Below are 22,679 nucleotides of genomic sequence, written 5' to 3'. Positions count from 1 at the left end.
AGGAATACAAGTATTTACTGAAACAGACAGGTCAGGAGATGTTTGAAACACAAAAAAACACCGGCCCTTACTGTATGTGTTTAGTAGATTGCCTGATTTGTGGCACAGCAGAACTTGGCGTCTGTGCTGGTTCAGGCATTGAAGTGTAATATTACTTGGATTCTCTTAGATAGCAACATGGCTTGTATTTATTTACTGAGGAAAACCCTACGAAATAGAGACCCATCCAAGCGTCCAGCACTGAGATATTACATCATGTGAACAACTGAGAACCAGCTCCAAACGCTGAGAAGTGTAATGTTATCCAATGCTGCATGTCCTCCCAAAAAGTCACATTATGTATTAGGGATGTCTAGGACTCGCTGGGAATGGCAGTGCAAAGGAAATGATAGAACTGTGAACGTCTTCTGCTTTGTTTCTACTTTCAGTAGACCATACAATATATATATATATATATCTCTATACCTATATCTATCTCACAAGTGTGATATATGGAGCACCTTATTGTGCTGAGCCTGGATGCAGGTATTGTTGGTAGGAATGTGGGTACCTTCTTTCTTTCCTGAATGACCTGACACTACTCACTTAATTCATTCAAGTAAATGATCTCCTATTCACCCAGTATATTTGCTGTATTCGACGCTGCACATGTATGTATCTTGAGGCCCCATGCACACGACCGTAAAATTACGGGCCCATTCATTTCCAGGGCCGACGGACACATTTCCGTATGTGTACGGGAGGGTGTCCGTGCCGTAGAAACCTGCCGAAAAAAATAGCACATGTCCTATTTTTTTTATTTTACAGACCGTTCTCCTATACTTTATAATGGGAGCACGGCTCGTAAAAACGGCCGGCTGTCCGTGCCCGTAATTACGGGTCGTAATTACGGGCACGGTCGTGTGCATGAAGCCTGAGTAAATGGCCTTATACAGTAACTGAAGCTGAAGCCTGAGGATAGTGTCCTGCATAAAATTGGTATTTCATCATATTTTACAACTTTCAGGCTTAGGCTGGGTTCACACGACCACATTAACGTCCGTAATGGACGGACGTATTTCGGCCGGAAGTCCCGGACCAAACTCAGTGCAGGGAGCCGGGCTCCTAGCATCATAGTTATGTACGACGCTAGGAGTCCCTGCCTCTCCGTGGAACTACTGTCCCGTACTGAAAACATGATTACAGTACGGGACAGTTGTCCTGCAGCGAGGCAGGGACTCCTAGCATCGTACATAACTATGATGCTAGGACCCCGGCTCCCTGCACTGAGTCCGGTCCGGGACTTCCGGACGAAATACGTCCGTCCATTACGGACGTTAATGTGGTCGTGTGAACCCAGCCTTAATTTGTTCACATGTTGCTGTATTATTGGCGCAAGAATGCTTCCAATCAATCCATGTGTGCAGTCATATTCCGTGAGATAGCTGAACTGTAGAGGCGTGAGGCAGCCTGTGCCTGAGCGATGTTAGAATTTCCTCTTCGCTGTGACTATCGTGATCTGATCGCGTTATCGCGGCACCGGAAATCGCTTACCTTTCACGTTCACAATCTAAACCATGTCAAAATTATAGGCTCATGAAACAGCATGTACAGAATTTTATAATAGCCGTGTGTAATCTCATCACGGAGCCAGGGCCTTGTACTACTTGAATGGTTTGGGTTTTTCTTTAATACATCAATGTTTAATCTGATTTTAAACAACTTTTACATTTGATATTTTTTTGCCTTTTTTTCTTTACTTTTTAAGATACCGCTTCTATGTATCCTGTATACATAGACGGCGTAGCCTGCCGTTAAAGCCGATTCAGTCAGGTCCTCAGACTCCAGTGAATGCTGGACGCAGTCAGTTCAGCTGACCTGACGGAATCGGCTTTGACGGCAGGATACAGATTCTTATGTTTACAAAAAAGTCAATAAATATCAAATGTAAATGTTTTTTTAAAATCAGATTAAACATTGATGTATTAAAAATTCAGTAAAAGTTGTTTCAAATCAGATAAAAAAAACGGATCAAAAAAAAAGAATTCACTTCAAAAGTACACAAATCCTTTAAACATTTGTGGCCTATCAGAAGGATAGACCATTAATGTTTTATTGCAGGGGTCTCCGAAAACCTCTAGCTCTAAAGTTAAAATCTAGTTTGGACACCTGATCTACCTCCTCTAATTATCCTTAAAAATGTAAAGCATACGTCCACCTTGGAACGCCAGTTTCGGTCCGGATAAGGTCTATGCTATAGATTCATCAGAGCGGGGGTCGCTGCTCAGAGTGACAGAACCCCTCTCCGTGAAGTCCATATATTCGAATAGGGCATATGACCAAAGCCATTCTGATGGGCATTTAAGACAAGAAATATAAAGTTAAAACACGGACTGAAGTTTGCATGTAGATTATATCTAGAAGTAAAACTGGAATATCGTGTTCAATATTAAACCTGCCCTTTAAATCTACTATCAGAATGGCTTATATTGACAAAAAAATATATCTTTTTTTTCTTCTTTGTACAATACGAGTTCTTTGTAGAGGCTGAAAGTGAGGAGTCCATGGTCTGCTTACATCATGGTGGCAGGATTCTGTAGGTTGTATGTACGGACGCAGAGTGTTAAATTCACCTCACCCATAGAGTGACTCTTCCTGGAGATGAAATATGACAGTGATGAGCGTTTGCTATGGCAGATGCAACTGTATCCAGGGAGTCCCCCGTCCGTGGCACCCACACAAAAATGCCCTGGCACCCTGACAGAGCAGGAAATGGATTGTCTTGACAAAACAGTGTGCTCTGCAATGCCTGGATATACTGATTTTGTTATGATAGCAAAACAAGTTCTATGGAAACCATTGTAAAAGTGTGAGACGGGCTTCTCGGGAGGGTTGGGGAAAGCCGCTTTTTGTTTGTTGTACTTGGCTTCTGTGATCTCTGGAAGAGTGAGGCTTTCATTTCAGGGGAGGGTGGAAGGGGTCTCAGGAGAACCTCCTTATTTTCCACATCAGAGAGAATGCCAACCTGGCATAAGGACGTCTTATTTCCATCATCTCCCTTCCAAACATGTTGGTTCTCCTAAAGATAGTCTTGTCAGTGGCCGTGAAGGGTGGAAAAAAAGAATGGATTAGAGACTGAGTAACTGGGTTTCCCTCTGTAAACAGCTGCTAACAAACTTGCAGAGTATGGTGGAGTTCATCTGCTAAGCTGGCGTTTTCAGTAGCTCCCAGCACGGACATTAACTCTTACAGCGTGCTGCAGGGATCACCGTCACTAACCGTGAAAGAATATCTTAGGGACCACAGAAGTCCCTGCAGGATTGGCCAGTTTGCTCGGATGTCAATAGATTTATTTCATGTAACCTTTTCCTTATAGAACAGACTGGTTATTGGATTATGCAGGGAGTGTAAGTGTAACATTGATTTAAACAAAATGTTGCTGCTATGGTCTTAAGATCAAAATGAAAAGTGAATGGCTGTTATCTTACCCCTATTTTTAGTATTATAAGACCAGAGTGGCAGCATTGATTTCTCATTGAGAAATTGCCTGCCAATTTTACTGGCGAGATCGTCTGATCGAGGCTGCAATGGGGTTTAAACCTACCCCCATTTTTGCTGATTGAGAGCTTAGTACCAGGCAACTCTTAATAATTATGACTAGATTGGATATAAAGAATATTATCAAAGAAAATGTGAACACTTTACTGTATGTTAGTGCAGATCTGTCTAAACCTGCTCACAGGTCCTGAACGGTGCAGGGAGCGCGCAGCTTGCTGGCACTGACTGTATTCTTTTTATTTAGGAGTGGTGACTATATTATGTTTTGCCTGAGGGTATCAATTCAAACTTTGATATATAAATAGGTTCTTAGAGTAGAGGCCAGGAATAACTTCACAGCGGAACGTGTTATAAACCTGCTGATTGTAGTCCTTGTGTGTTGGCATGCGTTTATATTGATGATGTTTACAGCAACCTGTAGCTCTTCAGCTGTGGCAACTACAGGCATCTCAAATAACGTGAAAACCAAAAGCCATCTGGGCATGCTGGTACCCTAGTCCTACAAGCAGTGGAGAAATTCAGGCTCTTATACAGAGGTTGTTTGTTTCAGAAACTAGATGGACTACTAAGTGATGGACATTTGAGCCCTCTATGAAGACGGAGAAAGATATGTATACATGCTTCATATATCTTCAATATATTATAGTGGGTCAGTCTCTTATCAAAGACTGCAAATTCCGTCGGCAATGCATTTGAATGGGGAATTTTATGCCCTTATCAGAGTTTCAGGTGTGAATTTATTCCTATTTCACGTGACTTTTTGGCCTTCCGTTAATCGTGTACCTCGGAAAAGCCCCTGGGATATATGATAAACGTATGCCTAGGGCTCCATTAGCAGAGTGTGTAGCCAATGGAGGCCGAAGAGTGTTATTTTGGTCCTCGTCGGGCCAGTACACTTTTTTTTTCTCTTCTCGAGGTAGGGACCATGGGAGCCTATAGGTGATGTATGCCGCTGTATGGCATATGTTTAACGTATAAGTCATGCGCTTTTCTGACTTCTACGTTATATTATATATTATTATATTAATCTGTGGGTCATGGATGCCTGTGACGGGCACATAATAGTGGCATCCACCACCCTAAGGCCTCATGCCGACGCTACACATCTGTAGCCGTCTGCAATAGCGGAAGCGCTCAGACTTCTATGGGCGAGTCCGTGCCTCAATTGCAGAATAGAATATGTTGTATATTTTGCGGATCATTTCTACAGCCCGAACACACATCTGTAAATATACCGAAAGGTGTTCGTGGCCAATAGAAATGAATGAGTCCGCAATTTCATCTGTAATTAGGGATGAAATCTACGCTCGTGTGCATGGGGCCTAAGACTATAATTGCATCTGTTAGACTATAATGGTACATGTCATGATGACAAATACTACTGTTAGGAATCCATCACACCCTACATACGTTTAACGTATGCGTCAAACGTGAACCATTTAATGTGACATGAACTAGGCCTTATCCTCAATGCACGGCAGATTTGCGTAATAAAAATTATCACTGTATGAACATTGCCTAAGAGTTCTATGTGCCAATATTTTTTTCCTGTAAGTTTCACATAGTCATGTCAAAATCAGAACACGGACCAATCATAACCAAGTGTAAGAACCTTTATTAGCTCTTGTATATACATCAGCACTTTGCAGCTTTAATGATTTTAACAGTTTCCAGCACATTTATAAACTGTACGGAGAAACGATCAGGTCCACCAGGCGGGTAACTTCTCTGGAGTGCCAAGGTTGGGGGCAGTGGGGACTTGCAGGTCATTGTAGGGAGTGATTTTTCATGCGTTTTGCACGATTCTGGCGACAACCTACAACAGGAAGGAATTAAAAACAAGATTACATTTCATCTGTTAGAGGCGGCCAGTTCACCTTTTCTCCACCTTCATGTGTGTATAGGTGTGTCCTTTGCACTGGCTGTTTGTCTATCAGTGATGGGTGGACAGATTGACCAGAGGAACCTTCCGCAGGCTGATAACACAGCAGCAGCTACCTGTTTTGGCCACATTAGCTTGAAAACAGGATACGTAGATAGAGTGAAGCCAAGCAGAACATCGGATTCCCCACAGCCGAGCCCCTCTGCAGCTGTTACAGCTCTTTTTACCATGAGAAACAAATACTCAATTACAGTAAATGACTCAAAGCCTTGCAAAATGGATCCGGCATGTGGACGTCCAGCTTGTGAAAAGTACAGCACGATTGGGATAGAAAAAATACATGAGAAAAAGTAAAGTCCTTCTGCGAATGTGTAAACGACGTTACTATAAGGACATGGGGAACGGTTTCTGGCTCAGGCGGGATTTTACAGATTTGGAGATACTCAAGTTAAACTTGGATGAAAAAGTTGCATATTAAGGGTTAGATTTGCTTATATTCTGCCGTTTATTTTCTCCATACTTATAGGAACCATCATTTTTTTAGGTAAATAGACATTTAAGGGACCTATCAGATTTGGTGGAGTTCATTGGAATCAAGAAAGACTTTTCCTCTAGTTGTTATAATTGATATTCTCATATAACACCCCCCCCCCCTTTTTAATGCAAATTGTGCGAATATAAAACCCAACCTGCTCACTGAGACATCTGGCTGTGTCACCTTAATAGCAGTTAATTGTTCTACTTGGGCAGTTCTACTTTAGTCCTCATGCACATGACCATAGCTATGTACACGGCCATGATTTTCGGGTCAGCCGGGGGCGGTGTGTCACCCGCAAATCGCAGGCTGTGCACATGGCCGCGGCCATTATTTGCTATGAGCCTGGACCGCAGAACACAGCCGTAATAAGACATGTCCGTTCTTTCTGCGGTCCGGGCTCCTGGGCCATGCACGGACTGTGGAAACCACGGTCATGTGCATGGCCCCATAGGAATGAATGGGCCCACAATTCTCCTGTGGATTTTCGGGGGAATTGCGGCCGCAAAAGCATGTTCGTGTGCATGAGGCCTTAGGGCTGTCACGATACCAGAGTTTGGACTTGGATTCCGATAGTTAGTGTAATATTGCCATTCTTCATACCAAAACCATACTGTGCCAACAATAATAACAAAAAAAATGTTCTTCCATTTTCTGATGTGAGGCGCGAAGTGTGATGATGAATTTTGAATCTCCACATGCCTCACATTAATAGTAATTAACCCCATCATGTTTCTCAGTCATAATGGACAACATTGGGTTAATGACTATTAATGTGAGGGGCATGGAGGTTCAAAATTCATCATCCCCACACCTCGCGCCTCACATTAATGTTCAGGTGGTTTTTTTACAGCGTAAACATCATAAATTACGCTATAAATTTGTTGTGCAGGTTATTAGTTATGATGATACCGAATGTGTGTGCTTTATGTATTGAGACTTATTGTAATGTTCATTTTAAATTGAGTGTTTTTTCATTTAAAAAAAAATAATTTAACATTTACTTTTTGTAACTTTTTTTTATTTTTAAACTTGAATGTTCTGGCATATATCTATATACGGGTAGTACACAGGCAGCTGTTAGGACAGACCTAAGTGTACCCCAACAACAGGAAATATGGTCAGACAGCCCTGGGGTCCCTCAATGGACCCTGGTTTCTCTGCCCGTATACGGTATGTCCCTCGATTGCGTCACAGGCATCCCCCTTCTTCTTTTCCCCTTGAATGCTGTAGTCAGCTTCGCGTGCAGCATTCAAGGGAATAGCAGCAGCAGAGACCAGAGGTTTCTCTGATCTCCGCAATTAGGGCGGGCCTGCGGCTGTATATTACAGCCAATGCCCCGCTCCTGACAACAAGTGAGCGCGCACGCAGTCAGCGTGAGGTGAAGCAGCTGACGCTGCACTAATGAGCGCCCACACTGAAGACAGAACGTGTTTTAAAGTGCGCCCGCCATGTTCTCTGTCTTTGGTGCCAGCGCTCATTAATGCAGCGCTGGCCGCATCACCTCATACGGACATCACGCGCAAACTTGTCTGGAGCGGGACAATGGCTTATTACACAACCGCAGCCCCACTCTGACTGCATTCATCTGTTAAAATACTAAGCTGTGCGGCCACATAGCTTTGAGTTCGTTCAAGTCTGCGTCAGAGCTCCATTCAGTAGTTCTGTCTGAGATTTCCCAAACAGAAACCATAGGTGATTTCAATGGTGACGGATCCGGTGCAAATGGTTTCCGTTTGTCTCCGTTGTGCAGGGATTCGGTCGTTTTGAGGGAATGAATAGCGCAGTCGGCTACGGTATTGATTCCGTCAAAATGACAGAACCCCTGCACAGCGGAGACAAACGGAAACCATTTGCACCGGATCCGTCACCATTGAAATCAATAGTGATGCACACAGAAACCTATGGTTTCCATTTGTTTCCGTCAGGGTTCCCGTTCATGGGTCCCTCTGACAGAAAGCTCAGACGGAACGCGAGAACAGAGCCCTGACACAGATGTGAATGAAGCCTTAGTATGGAAATACATGAATTAACGATATTGAACCTTTTGAGGGTGCAAGTCCTCAAAATAGTATAGATATTTCCATGCATCGCGCAACCCTAATCGTTTTATAGTTACAGACACGGCAACACTAAATAAATATGTGTCACTTTTTTTCAAAATAAAGTATTTTGTAAGGGGAAAAAAGTGTGTTTTACATTTTTTCGGACTTGGGACATTTATTTATTACAAACATTAAACTTTTTTTCTAAAGTTTTTTTAGTCCCACTAGAGGACTTCACTATGCAATCATTTGATCACTTTTATAATACTCTGCAATACTTGTGTATTAATTAATGCCTGTCAGTGTAAAACTGACAGGCATCTCTTAGGACATGAATCTGGCATGGCCTAACAAGCATTCACTAAATGCAGACCTAAAGGGATCTTCCATTAAGACCATCGGCACCCCACTATCACATCACAGGGTGAGAGGGGAAGCCCCCTGCCTCTAAAACCACTCAGATGTGGCGGTTGCTATTGACTGCTGCATCTGAGGAGTTAAACATGATCGGAGAACGCTGCTAGTGGTCTCAGATCATTGCCCTGAAGCCCGAGGTGGTTAGTAACAGTCTGGGCTTCAGGAGCTCAGCGCCCAATGCAGGAAAACATCTGAAGTGCCACCGTGAAAAGGCAGCGCTTCCAAGAACTACTCTGAACGGCCGCCACACATATACTGCAGTCATTAAGGGGTTTTCCAGTCCCAAAATTGATGGCCTATCCTCCGCCAAAATGTGTTGTTTTTTTTAAGCAATTAAAAAAAACACGACGAACGAAGTTATCACATGACCAGGACAGATCCTGCCATTTTCTGGAACTACATAATGAAGATTCGTGTTCCCTGATATCAGGCAGAGTCTTTAAACTGTAATTAAACTGACCGAATAAAGGAACCCCTTCGCTGTTTTTCCCTTCGAGTGAATAAGGCCGTTCCGCAGTTCCCTGCACAGCCAGAGGCCAGGAGCACTGCTGTGCAGGGAAAACTTTTGAAGGCAGCTTTGATATGGGAAAAATCCTTTTAATTTAAGCCATTGAAAAAGTCCAAGTTAAAGAATAACTAAACTTTCTAAAAACTTTTGACGTGTTTAAACCACTGGGGGTCCAAGCATTTTCCTCCCCCCTCCGTTATGTTGTATTGTATATTACTGTTAACCATTGCCTGGCCCCTAACTGGCAATGTACACGGATGATTTATTTCTATAAGTATTATTGCTGGTATTTCCCTGGGTAAATACCGCTCTTCCATTTCTATGATTGGCTCTGCAGTAACGCACGGCTTGTGTCATTCACAAGTGAGCAGGTTGTGGTGGTAAAATCATGCAAGTGAAGTGTCTGGTCACCCCCTAAAGTGAAAGTGGGGAGTTTTCAGCAACTATTACAGTAATGGATATTCTGGGACTTAAAAAATATGCAGTGATACATTTATAATGGTCGGGTGAAAATAGCATTTCAGATAATTGTAGATGATATAACTCAGAGGTTGTGCAAAGCCGTAAGACGTTCCTGTGCATGAGCCCCATGTGCCGTGTGCTTTGAGCATATAGAACCCGAGCTACAGGTGCACAAACTGCGTATTGGGTGTCTGCCAGGTAGGGGATAAATGCTCTGCAGCAGCAGCACTTCACAACGTCATGTTAGTAAATCCCCAGCTTTCAATGATATTTGTCTTGTAATAACAAAAAAACCCTCTGGTCACCAAACCACTGAGCTTTAGCGCCCCCTCACCTGGGTTCTGTAGGTAGAAGTTTAGTGGCAAACCCCGCGAGTGTAGCTGAAATGTCCTGAATATAGCAGGGAAAATCCACCTTTCAATCTCACTCTCCCACACTGGTGTGGGCAGCGCAATGTTACATTAACGTGGGCCGGCATTTTGCTTATCAGATTTCTCGATAGGAAATGCAGAACAGGAAACGACACGACACCTGTAAGTAACAATCATCATGTAGTGTACAAGCAAGCGGCCCTGGCACTACCATGAGAATCTATCCCCCTTACTCAGATGATTTCACATTACCAGGAAGAATCTGGTCTTGAAGAAGGCAGACTACGGCTTAGCCGCCATTCATGCATATGCAAGTAAAGTCTCCCCTTGATTAGGGCTTCATGGAATATATTTTGAGCTTCATACAACACTCTGTCCTGTGTTTTAGGGCTCATGCACATGACCTGTCCTATCTGTTGTTGTTTTTTGGCGAATAGGACACTGAACCATTCATTTCTATAAAGCCATGCACACATCCATTATTTTTGTTAATCCGTGTGTCCATTCTGCAAAATTATAGAACATATCATATATATATATGTCAGTGTCCGCGAAAACAACAGACGGCACAGGTAAGCCATTTGTTGGCAGTCCGCTGCTGGGAGACCCCCTCCAGACCATGTGATGCTTCAGTGTCCTACTTCATGATTTCTTGAATACGGAAGCACAACGGACCATATTTTGCGAACCGCATAACGGAAACGGTCGTGCGCATGATGCCGAAGATGTGGATAGACTCTTAAATACAGCTGCTATCCCTCAGTGTCACCTGTGAGGTATGTTCCCACAGACCGGATACGCTGTGGAATTTCTGAAACAGAAAATCTGTAATGGAATCTGAAAAAAAAAAACGGAAGTAATTCAGTCACAGAATTCCGCAGAAAGTACTGTGTTTTTGCTGCACATATTGCTGCAGGTTTTACCTGCGGATTTAGCAAAGTCTTATGTGCACCTGCGGATTGCCGGTGGTTTTTACTGCGTAAACGCGGCGTGAATGCTGAGCAAACAGCAACAACATTTCTGCCCCACATTTAAGTCTATGGCCAAACACACAGCATCTCTGCACAGAACATGCTCGGGAAATGAATGTCGCACCGCAGAACACTTTCTATGTGACGTTTCTTCAGCGTGTCCATGAAATTTGTTCAAATCTCTTCCACTTTGCTGCTACTGTAAATGTAAATTTCCGCACAGAATTGTTACGCTACATGGGCACCCGGTCTAAAAGTTTCACATGGGTTAAACTATTCCTCGGACACACATTAAAGGAAAAATCCTGTAAATTATTTTCTATACCGACAGTCTGGAATTGCTGGTAATAGCTATTGGATAGTCATTTTCAGTGTTTCTGCAATATAAAAATACACTTTTCATAATTTTGTGCTTCCCTGTATCCCCCTTGGTTCTGCTGCTAATCTATATTGCTGGGGAGGAGCTCTCAGCAGAATTAGTCTCCTTCCCTGTAGAAGGAGTCTCTTTAGCTGGAGGCCCTCTCCTTCTGTCACGATCCGTGAGTATGTGGACCCACTAGGCCGCACCGCCGTAGCAGCTGGCCAGACAACAGTTCTAGTACAATAGTACCTTTAATAGTCCAGACCGTAATGGAGGCTCGGCACAGATGAACGCGTAGACACCAGACGTGGTGTATATCAGGAGGCGTAGGTTAAGGCACAGGAACAAATATAGCACGGGATACAGGTAGCATGGCACGGGAACAGGATAACACTAAGGGACCATTTGCTAAGGCTAACATGGGTAAACACAACAACGCTCAGGCAATGAGTGAAAGGGCAGAGCCCTTTTTATAGTCCAGGGTGACCATGGGCTAATTACAGATTTTCCTCATGTGTGTGCACTGGCCCTTTAAAGAGAGCCTTTCACCTGCCCATACATGTGCAGCATGTAATAGGCAGCGCCGCACAAACACTGTCTCACTTGAAATTATTTTTCTAACTTTCTCCGTTATTTATATATCGGTGCCGTTATATTTGGTGCCCGATATGTAAATAAGCCGCTGAACTTTCAATGGGCCGTTTCTATCTAACTAAATGGCATGGGGCATGATCTCTTTGCTCGGACAGTGTCAGGGCGGCTTTCCCTGTGTTCCCTCCCGCGAGAACACAGACAGAGAGAGCTCTCTCTGCAGAACCACCAGCCTGTGTGTGTTCTCGCGGGAGGGAACGCACCGTAAGCCGCCCTGAAACTGTCCGTAAAAAAGGACAATTTTTGGTTAAGCCAACGCTTGGGGTACAGTCTGTCAGGAAGTATACAGATGAATAGAATAGAGATCTCAGTGCAACGTCTCTTATACTCAGCCTTCCCTCCCCCCAGGTCCTTTGTATCGCTGCAAACCTGCATTAAAGCCTCAACTTAGGTCACAGTGTTTACAGTAAACCTCAATGTTTAGTGGTTTTATATTCTTCCCCTTGATGATTTTTGCAGAGAGAAGTAACATCTGATTACAGGCACAAAACTCCCCTCCACATCTCATTGCTGAGAGGTATAAATGTCCCAGGATGAAGCCCTCACCCTCCACATCTCATTGCTGAGAGGTATAAACGTCCCAGGATGAAGCCCTCACCCTCCACATCTCATTGCTGAGCGGTATAAACGTCCCAGGATGAAGCCCTCACCCTCCACATCTCATTGCTGAGCGGTATAAATGTCCCAGGATGAAGCCCTCACCCTCCACATCTCATTGCTGAGAGGTATAAATGTCCCAGGAAGAAGCCCTCACCCTCCACATCTCATTGCTGAGCGGTATAAATGTCCCAGGATGAAGCCCTCACCCTCCACATCTCATTGCTGAGCGGTATAAATGTCCCAGGATGAAGCCCTCACCCTCCACATCTCATTGCTGAGCGGTATAAACGTCCCAGGATGAAGCCCTCACCCTCCACATCTCATTGCTGAGAGGTATAAATGTCCCAGGATGAAGCCCTCACCCTCCACATCTCATTGCTGAGCGGTATAAACGTCCCAGGATGAAGCCCTCACCCTCCACATCTCATTGCTGAGAGGTATAAATGTCCCAGGATGAAGCCCTCACCCTCCACATGTCATTGCTGAGAGGTATAAACGTCCCAGGATGAAGCCCTCACCCTCCACATCTCATTGCTGAGCGGTATAAACGTCCCAGGATGAAGCCCTCGCCCTCCACATGTCATTGCTGAGCGGTTTAAACGTCCCAGGATGAAGCCCTCGCCCTCCACATCTCATTGCTGAGCGGTATAAACGTCCCAGGATGAAGCCCTCACCCTCCACATCTCATTGATGAGAGGTATAAATGACCCAGGAAGAAGCCCTCACCCTCCACATCTCATTGCTGAGAGGTATAAATGGCCCAGGAAGAAGCCCTCACCCTCCACATCTCATTGCTGAGAGGTATAAATGGCCCAGGAAGAAGCCCTCACCCTCCACATCTCATTGCTGAGAGGTATAAATGGCCCAGGATGAAGCCCTCACCCTCCACATCTCATTGCTGAGAGGTATAAATGTCCCAGGAAGAAGCCCTCACCCTCCACATCTCATTGCTGAGCGGTATAAATGTCCCAGGATGAAGCCCTCACCCTCCACATCTCATTGCTGAGCGGTATAAATGTCCCAGGATGAAGCCCTCACCCTCCACATCTCATTGCTGAGAGGTGTAAATGTCCCAGGATGAAGCCCTCACCCTCCACATCTCATTGCTGAGCGGTATAAACGTCCCAGGATGAAGCCCTCACCCTCCACATCTCATTGCTGAGCGGTATAAACGTCCCAGGATGAAGCCCTCACCCTCCACATCTCATTGCTGAGAGGTATAAATGTCCCAGGATGAAGCCCTCACCCTCCACATCTCATTGCTGAGAGGTATAAACGTCCCAGGATGAAGCCCTCACCCTCCACATCTCATTGCTGAGAGGTATAAATGTCCCAGGATGAAGCCCTCACCCTCCACATGTCATTGCTGAGAGGTATAAACGTCCCAGGATGAAGCCCTCACCCTCCACATCTCATTGCTGAGCGGTATAAATGTCCCAGGATGAAGCCCTCACCCTCCACATCTCATTGCTGAGCGGTATAAAGTCCCATGAAGAAGCCCTCACCCTCCACATCTCATTGCTGAGAGGTATAAACGTCCCAGGATGAAGCCCTCACCCTCCACATCTCATTGCTGAGCGGTATAAACGTCCCAGGATGAAGCCCTCGCCCTCCACATGTCATTGCTGAGAGGTATAAACGTCCCAGGATGAAGCCGTCACCCTCCACATCTCATTGCTGAGCGGTATAAACGTCGCAGGATGAAGCCCTCACCCTTCACATCTCATTGCTGAGAGGTATAAACGTCCCAGGAAGAAGCCCTCACCCTCCACATCTCATTGATGAGAGGTATAAATGACCCAGGAAGAAGCCCTCACCCTCCACATCTCATTGCTGAGAGGTATAAATGGCCCAGGAAGAAGCCCTCACCCTCCACATCTCATTGCTGAGAGGTATAAATGGCCCAAGAAGAAGCCCTCACCCTCCACATCTCATTGCTGAGAGGTATAAATGGCCCAGGAAGAAGCCCTCACCCTCCACATCTTATTGCTGAGCTGTATAAACGTCCCAGGATGAAGCCCTCACCCTCCACATCTCATTGCTGAGCGGTATAAACGTCCCAGGATGAAGCCCTCACCCTCCACATCTCATTGCTGAGCGGTATAAACGTCCTAGGATGAAGCCCTCACCCTCCACATCTCATTGCTGAGCGGTATAAACGTCCCAGGATGAAGCCCTCACCCTCCACATCTCATTGCTGAGCGGTATAAACGTCCCAGGATGAAGCCCTCACCCTCCACATCTCATTGCTGAGAGGTATAAATGTCCCAGGATGAAGCCCTCACCCTCCACATCTCATTGATGAGAGGTATAAATGACCCAGGAAGAAGCCGTCACCCTCCACATCTCATTGCTGAGAGGTATAAATGGCCCAGGAAGAAGCCCTCACCCTCCACATCTCATTGCTGAGAGGTATAAATGGCCCAGGAAGAAGCCCTCACCCTCCACATCTCATTGCTGAGAGGTATAAATGGCCCAGGAAGAAGCCCTCACCCTCCACATCTTATTGCTGAGCTGTATAAACGTCCCAGGATGAAGCCCTCACCCTCCACATCTCATTGCTGAGCGGTATAAACGTCCCAGGATGAAGCCCTCACCCTCCACATCTCATTGCTGAGCGGTATAAACGTCCTAGGATGAAGCCCTCACCCTCCACATCTCATTGCTGAGCGGTATAAACGTCCCAGGATGAAGCCCTCACCCTCCACATCTCATTGCTGAGCGGTATAAACGTCCCAGGATGAAGCCCTCACCCTCCACATCTCATTGCTGAGAGGTATAAATGTCCCAGGATGAAGCCCTCACCCTCCACATCTCATTGATGAGAGGTATAAATGACCCAGGAAGAAGCCGTCACCCTCCACATCTCATTGCTGAGAGGTATAAATGGCCCAGGAAGAAGCCCTCACCCTCCACATCTCATTGCTGAGAGGTATAAATGGCCCAGGAAGAAGCCCTCACCCTCCACATCTCATTGCTGAGAGGTATAAATGGCCCAGGAAGAAGCCCTCACCCTCCACATCTTATTGCTGAGCGGTATAAACGTCCCAGGATGAAGCCCTCACCCTCCACATCTCATTGCTGAGCGGTATAAACGTCCCAGGATGAAGCCCTCACCCTCCACATCTCATTGCTGAGCGGTATAAACGTCCCAGGATGAAGCCCTCACCCTCCACATCTCATTGCTGAGCGGTATAAACGTCCCAGGATGAAGCCCTCACCCTCCACATCTCATTGCTGAGTGGTATAAACGTCCCAGGATGAAGCCCTCACCCTCCACATCTCATTGCTGAGTGGTATAAACGTCCCAGGATGAAGCCCTCACCCTCCACATCTCATTGCTGAGAGGTATAAATGTCCCAGGATGAAGCCCTCACCCTCCACATGACCGCAGTTGGAGAAGGATTCTGATGTGTTGTCCCTGCAGGAACCTGGTCTGGTGTATCCTATATACTGTATACAGATGCACACTCCCCTTATAGAATACAGACCATGTAATAGACTGATGGATTCCGGATACCTAGATGGATTAGTTGGCATACGGTATCGAGGATGAGCGGTTAGTGGCCATGTGAACAAAGCCGAAAATATTTCAAAGGAAGCTGCTGCTCCTCCTGGGATAATGCACGTCACCTATGTATTACAACCCACTCACTATATGGCGCAGTTGATAAACAGGCAACTAAATTGTGATTCTGTATAAAGGCCTAAACATCAGTCTGCTATTAAATGCGGATCTGATGTAACGAAGTCAGAAATGAATGATCTCTGAAGCTTGGTGTAGGGGCATGTAAAGGATCTGCAGGCTGAAATCCGTGTGCTATCCCTACTTTAAGGGCATGTTCACAAAGTACACAACGTTTCCGCCCTGGGTGCCAGGGAATTCCGGACGAAAAACCGCACATATTGTGGTGCAATTTTTGGGCCAGAATGTACGCTGCGGAAAACTGCACGTAGAAAACAAACAACCACATGCAGCCCGGCCTCCTAGAATGACATTTCATCTCATGTGGCTGCAGCAGTCGCATGGGGTGAAAGGTCATGCCGGGAGGCTGGCCTGGACGAAGAAACACAGAATTCTGGGTAAGATTTATTTATTTTCAGGTTTTTTTGCCGTGGATTCGTTGCAAAATCCTTTGTGGAAAATCCGCAGTATTTACGCTACGTGTGAACTTACCCTAAAAGTGACTGCTCCTGAGGAACCTATGTGACCAGCACATTACATTTAGAGGCTGAAAACCTAGCCTGACCGACGCTAATGTTTCCATTCACTGACAGTAAGCAAGAAACTTAAAACTGTCAGCAGCTGAAACACCATTTACAGAAAACCCATTAAACATTGAGCCGTGTAGTTTTCGCACTGGGAGCTTCGAGCTGGGAATGTCCCGTTTTATTGAAGCTACAACTCCTAGCATGTAATGACAGCACGTGGTTGTCAGGGCATGCTGGGAGTTGGAGTTTTACAAAAGCTGGAAAGCCGCAGTCACTATTAGTAGAGCAGTCGTTGTGACTCCTGTAGATCATTTCTTTGCTGCGTGGGGTTGAGGAATCCTCTCACGTTGTCTGCATGGTTCTGCCATAAGCTGTGATGATGATGATGATGATGATGATGATGATGATGATGATGATGATTTTGATTGTGATCATGTAATTTACTGCACAACTAAAATGTGTTCAGAATTACTGAAGAATATAGACGGTTTCTGATGGGTTTTGTGACATTTCACATGCTGTCTGGGGCCTCCAGAAGAGTCCAAAAAAATCATAAGCACAAGCCTTTAATCATGACTATTGGTAACAGCGCTGTTCCTCTATATCCGCAGAGGCAGGAACACCATTACTGGACTCTTGCAAACCACCCCAGGTACCATGGAGAAGCTTTCTCTGGCCCTCAGAAACCCCAAAGAGTTGCAGTTGCAGCATTTTTTTTTCTTTTCTCCTTTCTTTGTATCTACTCAAAACTCAAAATTGGTTTTTGCAAATCTTTTTCAGAACTGATAGATACAAACCTTAGCTGGATACAAAACATAATATGAGGCCGAGGTCAGTGGTCTCTGAGGCGAGAATTGAAAGTAAAAAGGTAACAACTCCTCATTTTACTCCCTTTTCCTGGCAGTTTCTCACATTTCTGATCCTTTCACTTAGTCAGATCTTTTTTTTCTGTTTCACTGTGAATTTCTCTGAGAGATTGCTCAGAAATATCGGGTCAGGTTTCTGTACTTCTGCCTCGGCTGAGACACTGTCATAGGGAGGAATAAGATTACTAGAAGAATGGTGTCCGCTTGTGATGTCCGTGTTCAGAAATGCCCCCTTAGAGTCGCCTGCAGTCGTCATTTGCATCATCATTGCCGTATTTGTCAGAAGTTGAATTTCCAGATCTCGTTCAAAATTGTCAAGTCTTTATCTTTTTGCAGCTGTTCTCGGATGTGTAAGTTGCGCATGTAAGAAGCTGCAGATATGCATGGATTGTACAGGTGTCTGTTCATCAGTGACCGGTGACAACACTGTCACTGCTTTTGATGTCATCAGATCCAACCAAATTGATAGTTTGTGCTAAAATGTGTCAACCCACAATATGGCCACCCGATATCATGTGCTGATGTTCTATAATCTCGTGTTGTGGGTTTGTTGGGTAGATATGCCCGAGCTATCATACAGATGTGTCCACCCTTGAATTACGTTCATTTATACAATGTGTCACGATAACAATTCAATACAATCTCGCGCCATACCGAACAAAAAAAAAGTAGTTAAATGTATACCTTGTTCTTAACATGGGAGTTTATGGACGATGGATGCCTCTGTATATGTTTATTGTTTTTTTTTACATATTTATTTAAAGGGAGTGTCACCAGAAATTTGCCTATCAAACCAGCAGCTGAGTGATATCGTGTAGTCTCATCCAAATATAAACGCTGGTTCCATTTTTCAGATGTGGCTCCGTTGCAGCGCTCACTTTATTTGCAAACGAGCAGTTAAGAGCAACGACGACGTCACCGTTACTACAAACCGCTCTACCGTCTATCCCCAGTTCCTCCCGCCCATCCTTCTCTGAGTGACAGGGCCAGGCAGTGTAGAAGACGCGATCACGCCTGGCCCCGTATTCTCCTGAGCTCGTCTCAGCTTCTGAATCGGCGCATGTGCATGTACAGCACTGAAGCTTTATCGGTCAAATCGGCTCTACTATGCATGCACCAATTACGTCACACTACATCCGTAAGAGACGGACCTCGGCATCGAAGAGGAGAAGAGGGAGTAGCCGCCAGCGCTGATTCACCTTCATTGGTGACATAAGCATTAGCTCCAGCCCCATAGTTGGCCGATGAAGCTTCCCTGCTGTGCTTGCGCATGCGCTGATTGAGAAGCAGAGGAGCACTCAGGAGCATACGGGGCCAGGCGTGATCACGTCTTCTACACTGCCTGGGCCTGTCAATCAGGGAAGGATGGGAGAGAGGGACTGGCGATAGACGGGAGAGAGGGACTGGGGATAGACGGGAGAGAGAGACTGGGGATAGACGGGAGAGAGGGACTGGGGATAGACGGGAGAGAGGGACTGGGGATAGACGGGAGAGAGGGACTGGTGATAGACGGGAGAGAGGGACTGGTGATAGACGGGAGAGAGGGACTGGGGATAGACGGGAGAGAGGGACTGGGGATAGACGGGAGAGAGGGACTGGGGATAGACGGGAGAGAGGGACTGGGGATAGACGGGAGAGAGGGACTGGGGATAGACGGGAGAGAGGGACTGGGGATAGACGGGAGAGAGGGACTGGGGATAGTGCGGTTTAGAGCAGCGGTGACGTCCTCGTTGCTCCAAAAAGCTCATTTGTACATGAAGAATAAAGTTATCGCTGCAACGACGCCACATCTGAAAAATGGAAACCGCGTTTATATACAGGTGAGACTGCACGATATCACGGAGCTGCTGCTTTGATAGGTAAATATCTGGTGACCTCCCTTTAACATCTCGGATTATGTTAGATTTAGAATAAGGCCCCATATACACGACCGTGAAAAAAACTCTGTAATTGCGGACCGCAATACGGCCCCGCTCTGTTTTATTGGCCGCCGACACCTTTCCGTAGCGCTACGGATAGGTGTCCGTGCCAGGAAATATGGAGCATGTCCTACTTTTCGGATTTTACGGGCCGTGTGCATGAGGCCTAAGGGAGGACACATCTGTACGTACTGACATAACGTAACCTTTTACATTCTGTTTTTTCCACTGGTCATCTATGAAAATAGACACTCATAGGAAGCGGAGTGTGGATTTTATCAGGGAGCCAGTCTAGAATGAAGGCGATTGGCCAGTATATTTGGCGCATAGGGTTGAGGCTAATTCTGTAATGCATAAGAGACACAACGGGCCTCATGTATGAGAAGAAGTGACCAATCCACGGGGAACATGAAACATTGGTTGTCACGATCAACAAGGCCGGTTGTTTTTCTGTTGTTTTTTTGATGTAGTTGGGCACATGAGGCCACACATTATCCCAGATCCACGACACTGCTCAGTGCAGCCAATAGGGAAGGATTTATTGTCTTCGGGTATTAGAGGTCACATTTTGCTTGGTTTCTGAATCAGACTCCGGGTCCTGTTGGACGGGTAGATATTCTTTCATGAACAAGCGGTGAGCGATGAGTTAGCGAGTCGTTTGCGTTCGGAGGACATTGTATTACACGTGACAATCTTTGCTTTGTTCAGTTGTTACTACAATCGTTGCTCCTTCTGAACTGCTAATGAACGGGAGATCTGGGATTACACGAGGGGATGTGCAGGCGACAAACCATAATCTTTTGCTCCTCTGGTAGATGTGGCCGATCCACTCAAACCCAACCATTTACCATTCGCCGTTCTATCATTGCACACTATTACACCTGGCGAATATTTCTTACATTCAAATGATTATACAAAAATAAGTACAATAATCGCTCCGTCCAATAAGGTCTTAATCGAGCCTGCAGCGGTGGGGTCATCTCTGTATGGAACCCAGTTATGTCTTTCACGCCGTTCACATTAAGTTACCGAAGCATTCTCGATACTGCTATTGAAGGGCACTAAAGTCCCAGCATCTGCTCCGGTCTGTTCCCCATTATATTTTAGGCTGTACTCGAATAGCACGTACGATATTAACACTACTGAACAGGGCTCAATACTTTCAAGCTGCGTCCCCCAACCTGTCACAATGCACAAGGAAATGGCGTAATCAGCGCCAAATTTATTAATAAGCGCACGTCTCTTAATAAGTGCCGCATATTGCACCGTCTTAAAGGCAGAAAAACAAATCCGGGGTAGATTTGCAACAAAATTTGTGCCATTTTGTTTTTTTTTACCGAATAAATTTGACTTACACATCTTCTTGGAGACCACGGCCACTTTTGTCACTTTCCAAATTTGGCATTTGTTGCAAGTTACAATAAAATCTGTATGATAATAATAATATTAATAATAATCTTTATAGCGCCAACATGAAACAAACAATATCAGACATTACATAGTGACAAAGTTCATTTACAATTCAAACCTGGGGAGTGAGGACCCTGATCACAAGAGCTTACAATCTATGAGGACATAAGGGAGACACAAAGTGTAACAGTGTTTGTTCTGTACAATGGTCCGGCCATTTTTATACACATGCGGTGGTACATAAAGCTGCATGAGCCGGTCACCAGCCAGTATCCGTGTATGACGGACATGAAGAGAAGGAGTGTGAGGGAATCTTATTCTGATGACTAATCTAAAAGAAGGGCCATGGAAAGGAGTCAAATCAGGGAATGTTATAGACCGGTCTAAATAGATGTGATTTCAGGGCACGTTTAAAACTGTGGATATTGGGAATTAATCGGATTGTCTGGGGTAGCGCATTCCAGAGGACGGGGCAGCACGAGAGAAATCTTGGAGACGGGAGTGGGAGGTTCGGATTTTAATCTAAGGTCGTTGGCAGATCGTGGAGCGCGAGTAGGGTGGTGGACAGAGATGAGGGAGAAGATGTAAGGAGGTGCAGCACTGGGGAGAGCGGCGTGGGGGAGAGGAATAAGTTTGAATTTTATGATAAATGTGCATCTTGTAATGTACAAAGCAGAAGAAGAAAACACAGGACAGGCGACGTACATCGTACACCGGGGACCCTCACAGGGACCACAAGCAGCAGTGTCATGTGACTGTGGTAGCCCCGTCTTATGGACGACATGGCTCTGACCAACAAGTCATACTTCCATATAGAATGTGTCGATACTTCTTGTCATCTTTGCAGGAGATTATAAACTATATTTTAAGATTAAGGGCCTGTAAAAACGTTGGAGGAGATTTATAAAAACAAATGCAGAAGAGAAATGAAGTTGTCCATAGCAACCAATCAGGCTGCTGCTTTTATTTTCCAAAAGGTTTTCAGAAAGGTGATTTCTGATTGGATGCTGTGGGAAATTATCCCAGTTTTGTCTGGCACTAGATTTGATAAATCTCTTCCATTGTGTTAGTGATCAGAACCCCCCTTAATTGCTGTAAAGTAAGGGCGGGTTCACATCACCGTTCCTTTCCACTGAGGGGGTTCAGTCGGAGGTTTCCGTCGGGTTAACCCCTCAACGTAAACCTAAGCTTCCATTTACATCATCATGGATATCAATGGTGACGGAAACGTTGCTGAAGGTTTCCATTTGTCACCCGACGGAAACCTCCGACTGAACCCCTCAGTGGAAAGGAACGGTGATGTGAACACAGCCTAAGGGTATGTTCAAACGCAAAATTCGTCTGAAATTACGGAGCTGTTCAGGCAAAAACAGTTCCTGAATTTCAGACGTTTTTGCATGTACTGGCGTTTTTTGTGGCGTCTTTTACGGACGTTATTGGAGCTGTTCTTCATTGGAGTCAATGAAAAATGGCTCTAAAAACGTCCCAAGAAGTGTCCTGCACTTTTGACGCAGGCATAATTTTACGTGCCGTCTTTTGACAGCAACGCGTAAAATGACACCTCGTCTGAACAGAACATCGTAAGACCCATTGCAAGCACCGGGCAGATGTTTGCCGACGTAATGGAGCCGTCTTTTCAGGCGTAAAACGCCTCAATTACATCTGAAAATAGGTCGTGTGCACATAGCCTTAGAGATACATGTAGAAGTATTTCACAGTCTGACAATGCAGCCCCCATGTCCACACTCAACAGAAGGGCAACGCGGATGTGAACAGGGCCTTAGCCGCCCTCCCTTCTGTATAGGGACTGCTGGTCACTTTCTCATTTCCATTCCTCAACAATGGTCCTTTTCCTGCAGCCACAATTCTGTCAGCCTCCGCTGTTGGAGCGACCTGTGGATTTAACTGCTCTTGGTTATTTTGTAGCCCTCA

General features: G+C 45.4%; 1 protein-coding gene and 1 long non-coding RNA gene across 10 annotated transcripts in view; one reads left to right on the top strand and one right to left on the bottom strand.

Moving 5' to 3' along the window:
- Positions 1-22,679, top strand: part of NFATC2 (nuclear factor of activated T cells 2) — a 99,410-nt gene that overhangs the window by 71,424 nt on the left and 5,307 nt on the right. Inside the window, exon 10 of one of the 6 annotated variants that reach the window (XM_075845507.1) lies at positions 17,333-17,420. The exons of the other annotated variants lie outside the window; for them this stretch is intronic. Within the exon in view, the coding sequence (XP_075701622.1) occupies positions 17,333-17,376 (44 nt within the window). The 3' untranslated portion in view covers positions 17,377-17,420. The remainder of the gene's footprint in view (positions 1-17,332; positions 17,421-22,679) is intronic. 6 annotated transcript variants of the gene reach the window in all.
- Positions 5,133-22,679, bottom strand: part of LOC142665761 (uncharacterized) — a 320,337-nt gene continuing 302,790 nt past the window's right edge. For all 4 annotated transcript variants that reach the window (XR_012851563.1, XR_012851562.1, XR_012851560.1 and 1 more), the window contains one exon: positions 5,133-5,353. This is a non-coding gene — a long non-coding RNA (uncharacterized LOC142665761). The remainder of the gene's footprint in view (positions 5,354-22,679) is intronic.

Source organism: Rhinoderma darwinii, chromosome 13, assembly GCF_050947455.1.
Source record: "Rhinoderma darwinii isolate aRhiDar2 chromosome 13, aRhiDar2.hap1, whole genome shotgun sequence".
In the NCBI taxonomy this organism is placed as follows: domain Eukaryota; kingdom Metazoa; phylum Chordata; class Amphibia; order Anura; family Rhinodermatidae; genus Rhinoderma; species Rhinoderma darwinii.
Note: the sequence above shows the minus strand (reverse complement) of the source record. Positions and strands in the feature narration are given on the sequence as shown.